General features: G+C 43.8%; 1 protein-coding gene across 1 annotated transcript in view; it reads right to left on the bottom strand.

Moving 5' to 3' along the window:
- The window catches only part of LOC107081044 (signal transducer and activator of transcription 4-like), a gene marked incomplete at its 5' end in the record, with an annotated part of 14,882 nt that overhangs the window by 2,637 nt on the left and 7,393 nt on the right, over positions 1 to 4,852 (bottom strand). Inside the window, 6 exons of the mRNA XM_015369257.1 lie at positions 72 to 177; positions 488 to 533; positions 700 to 891; positions 1,229 to 1,365; positions 3,225 to 3,319; positions 3,776 to 3,828. Coding sequence (XP_015224743.1) covers positions 72 to 177; positions 488 to 533; positions 700 to 891; positions 1,229 to 1,365; positions 3,225 to 3,319; positions 3,776 to 3,828 — 629 coding nt within the window. The remainder of the gene's footprint in view (positions 1 to 71; positions 178 to 487; positions 534 to 699; positions 892 to 1,228; positions 1,366 to 3,224; positions 3,320 to 3,775; positions 3,829 to 4,852) is intronic.

The raw sequence follows: 4,852 nt of genomic DNA, 5'->3' as shown, positions 1-4,852 counted from the left end.
AGGGTTAGGGTTACTGGGCGTCCCCTGGATCCCCTGATAGGTTCTCCAAGGACTCAGAACAGGAAACTCACGGTGTCGATGTCAAAGCACAGGTGTTCACTGAGCATGTCAAACTCCCCGGGGGTCATCGGGGGTTCGGGAGACGGACAGGAGCGGGGGGTGGTGCTGGCTTCAGACCTAGAAGAATCAGATAAAGAAAGAGCGATGGGACTAGAGCAGACTGGATAAATAACAAGGTTTCCCAGAAGTCCATCACCAAGATCAGTTCATTTATTGAAATAAAATAGGAAAAGTTTATCAAGGTAATGCCAGTCTGTAAGACCTACAATTAGCTTCCCTGCTAAAGTGCAGCTAATCTGAGCTCAAGTGTTTGATTTGTTTTTTTACAGCAACAAACATTTTTGCCTTAAGGATGGATTCAGGTCATTCATCCAGTCACTTCACCGCAGCAGAAAGGAAAGTCAAGGTGTTGTTGCGGAGGACTCACCGCAGCTCTGAGATGGGGATCAGGGTCGATGGGATGTATGGATGGACTGAGAATTGAGCAGAGAGGAGGGAGGTTAGTGCCAAGGATGGGGGGGGGGGCACCTAAAACATGCAGGACAGGGTGGATAACCACTGCCAAGGTTCTACATGATAGAGTGGGGCTCGTTTTTCAGTGTTTAGTCCTTTTTCTTTGCTCAGATGTTAGCATCTTACCTTTGCTAGGCTGACTGTTGTAGAGCCGTCCAAAGGCCTCGTCTTTGGGGATGTCTGGGTACAGGAACTTGAGCGGGTTCTCGGGAACACCTCCATTTGAAATGACCTTGTAGTCACGGATTATGTCAGCAAAAGGCAGAGCGCTCAGTCGGTTTTTAGTGTATGGCTCCACGGAGTTGAACTTTACATCCCCTGTTGTAGAAGATACCCGTTAACGCGATGAAGGAACGGGCTGCTGGAACAGGTCAGAGGCTAACGCTGAAATCAAACTAGACTCCTCAGACCAAACTTTGCTACCTGATGCAGCTGTGCATCAGGCTATCCTTTGGAAACTATTGAAAGCCGGTCCTGATATTTAACCAAATTTGATATTTATATTTATTAAACAAATTTACACTGACTGGACTGAAAAGGAACCAAGTCCAGAAAAAAGTGCTTCAGAGAGGACCGTGGCAAAGGCCGATAAAAGGCCATCAGGAAATCAATGGACGGTCTGTGAGCTTCCTATAGTCCTGATGGAAGAACTCACCGCTGTCACTGTGCTCCACCCAGGTGAAGGTGATTCCTCCCAGGTGGCTCTCGCTGAAGCGTAACAGGAAGGTCCCCGGCTCCCGGTCCTTCAGCAGAGCACGCTCCATCTCTTTACTCACGAAGCCCATGATGTAACTGCAGTCACACAGAAGAAAATCAGCTTCTCCTTCTGCCCTTCAAGATACCTGAAAAAACTGTTAGCTGCTTTGTTTTGGGTCATTTCTCTGTTCAGACCTGAACAATAAAACAAGCAGAAATAACCTGCAACAGATTAAAAGAAGCTCAACTTCCTCTGAACAGAAGATAAAAGAGTCCGAGGAAGTGATGGAAGGTGGGGTCGGGGTAAAGCCCAGTACAGCTGAATATTCCGGCATTAGAGTCGGTATCAGTGCTGCAGAAAGGCGGACCAACATCTTAAGATCCTGGATACTGGTCAGGATGTTTGAGGCAGAGATCACCAGTTCAGCCATAACAAGTATTCACTCCTCTGAAAGTTATTCTCATTTTATCACATTACAACAACAAACTCTAACCAAGATAAACTAGAGGTTATTGTGAAGCAATGTAGATATATTATAGATATAAAGAGATAAAAGTGAAGAACGTCAGAGCTGATGTGAAGCAGTTAACCGTGAAGAAGGGAAGCTGGTCTGATCTGAGAAGATCAGGAAAGATGTTTTGGTATAAATCCTAAGAATGATTAAACACCAATAACCGGTGCCTGGGGTCCTTTCTAATGGCTGCATCATGCTGTGGGAAGCTGGTCCCACTTGCTATGGAATGGATGGAGTTAAATCCAGATAGTCCTGGAGAACTACCTAAAGACCAGAGACTGTGGCAGATGTTCAGCATGCAGATGCAGAGCCTCCCTGAAAATCTAGTCAGAGATACGATGGATGGTTTAGATAAAAAAAGGGCCTAGTCAAAGTCAAGACTTGAATCCATCTAAGGTCTGCATTAGGAGTTAAAGACTGATGATCACAGATGTCCTCCATCTAGCCTGACTAAAAACATAGATCTACAGTAACAGAAGCAGCACCTTGTTCCTCACATTGAATCTCAGCACAAACTACTGAAGTTCTTGGTTGTAAGGCGACTAAATGTTGATGACTACTTCAACAAAAGAACAAAAAGTATATTTCATATGAACATATTGAGTCCAAATGTAAAAGTATTTAAAGTAAAAAGACAACAATTCAGGGAGCGTTGATGACCTGAAAATGTAACTCTCCCTAAAAACGGGGCCATTCTGAACAACGCTACCAAAGTGGGTGGTGCGAATAGAGCATGGGGAGGGGGGTGGTGGGGTCAGCTGGGTGTGGTTATGATGCGTTTTCTGTGTTAAACACCAGAACCTGGACTCTGGGTCAAACGGCGGTCAAGATGAGCTGCTCTGATCTGTCGGCGGAAATTATTGGCTTCATGATGAGTTGGAAAAACTAGTTTGGACAGAAAGTTCATCAGCGAAAATATACAGTTCCTGTTTACAAAACGGTTTATAAAGCGACATTGGTAATTAAACCACAGATCTATTGAGGCCCCCCGGGGCCAAAAAGCTCCTGGGGTAGGAGCCTTATCTGTCTGAGCATCTATTTTCCCAGAGCTAGCGCAGTGATGCCAGAGGCTGGAGAACAGGAAGTCGCCACGGAGACGTGTGTCTGACTGAGACGTTTCATGGCAACAGATGGCTGCAGTCATGATGATGACGGTCTGAAGATTCAACCGCTATGGCCCCTGTTTGACCTTTTTAAGGCAAAGATAGGAAACAAGCTCATGTTAAACTGCTCATTGGTCCAGTTTAAGTTTAGGAGACAATCTGGATTCAACCTGTTTTATACCTCAGCGGTCAGTAAAGTCTGATTATCTCCAAAGCCTGAGGACTGACCCGGTTACACACTCATCAGCCTAAATCTGGATTTTTATTTGCTCTTTTTTTAAGCAGTTCAAAGACTGATGGGTAATAGAAATAGAAACCTAGAGATGTTCTAGCTTACTTCTCATTCCAAACTGGCAGCAGGTGCTTCTTGATGAGTTCCAGGATGGAGTCCAGCCACATCCAGAAGCTGAAGGGTTTCCCGGGAATATTCTCCTTTATGAGGGAAGCAGACATGGAATTGATTGATTGATTGATTGATTGATTGATTGATTGATTGATTGATTGATTGATGGATTGATTGATTGATTGATTGATTGATTGATTGATTGATTGATTGATTGATCTCACAGTGGAGAAATTTACTCGTTACATCAGCTCAAGTAGTCAAAGCAGAAGAAGAAGGAGCCAAAGGAAGAAGAGGTGCATGATGGGATACATACATTATAAACGGTGCATCCACATAGGACAAGTTTTTTTTAATAGCAGGATTATTATACAGGGTTATTGCACAGGATGTTTAAATGTGTATTTATATAGATTTATATTTAAACAGGGATCATTGTAGCCATGATGCCCGACAACATGAAAGCCACAACTTTTGCATTTCCCCTGAAAACCGTTTGGCTTAGCAGCGCTGAGGTCAATGCGGCGCTCCATCAGGTCACTTACCTTAGCGAACTTGGACCAGGAAACCTGATAGTCCCCACATGAGACAAGCTGGCCTGCAGACACACATGGTAACAGAATGTTGAAGCCATAGCAGCTGATGTATTTAAAAGCTGCTCCTTTATGAAAACATCAGTTCAGATTTCCTCGGTATTGTCACAGTCTTGGTTCTGTTATGTTTTCTTTTTAGTATTCTGTTTTACTTTGCTCCATGTTTACTAGTTTTAGTGGTTTAATTCTTATTTTGTTGTATTTTCTGGTTATTTTTTAGGTTTTTATCTGTTGCCCTCTGCTGCCCTCTTGTGTTCTCCTTTCCTGTCTGCTCTGTTCACACCTGCTCCCAATCTGCTTGTTAGTCCTCTTTTTTCTCAGTCGCCCATAAATACACTCATTATGCAGTTCCTCAGTGCTGGTTCCCCGTCTAACTTCCTCCAACTCCGTCTCTCTGAGCCTTTCCTCGTCGTGATTGTTTTTCCCCTGATGTCTCCATGGTTTCTGGTTTGTTTGACTATTTTCACGTTTGATATTTGGACTTTTTGGGTTCCTGCCTCAGCTGTCTGTAAACAGTTCATTAAATCATCAAACTCACCTCTGCCTCCCAGCCTCTGCATTTGGGTCCTCAAACCTCAACCTAATCCTGACAGGTATTAGTTAAACTGAAAGTAAAGCTGATGGATTAAGAAGAAGCATATTTTTTTATGTTCTCTGTGGTTTTCATGTTTTTTTTTTTAGATTAGTTGATTGTTTCCATTGGGTCTCTGGAGAATTAGACAATGTCGCCTGCTAGCCTGATTAACCAGACTAAGCTAGCCCCACCCGCAACTGGCGGGTGGGGCTAGTTTACTAGCCTAGTCATCTGCAAAAAATATGACAAAAAAGTAAACTACCTAAATGATGCATGCAGTCCTTCCTTGTCATGCACATACTTGTGATGGTTGGCATATGGTGTCATTTTCCATTTCTTTAAACTGTGAAATCCTTCCCAGTCTGAGCCTGCCCTAACACTAAGCATGCTTGTAGCGACAGTGGAGTGGAAAAACTCCCTTTGATCAGGAAGCAACCTCCAGCAGAACCAGGCTC

This window comes from Cyprinodon variegatus, unplaced genomic scaffold (genome assembly GCF_000732505.1).
Source record: "Cyprinodon variegatus isolate N-32 unplaced genomic scaffold, C_variegatus-1.0 Scaffold2746, whole genome shotgun sequence".
Lineage (NCBI taxonomy): Eukaryota > Metazoa > Chordata > Actinopteri > Cyprinodontiformes > Cyprinodontidae > Cyprinodon > Cyprinodon variegatus.
Note: the sequence above shows the minus strand (reverse complement) of the source record. Positions and strands in the feature narration are given on the sequence as shown.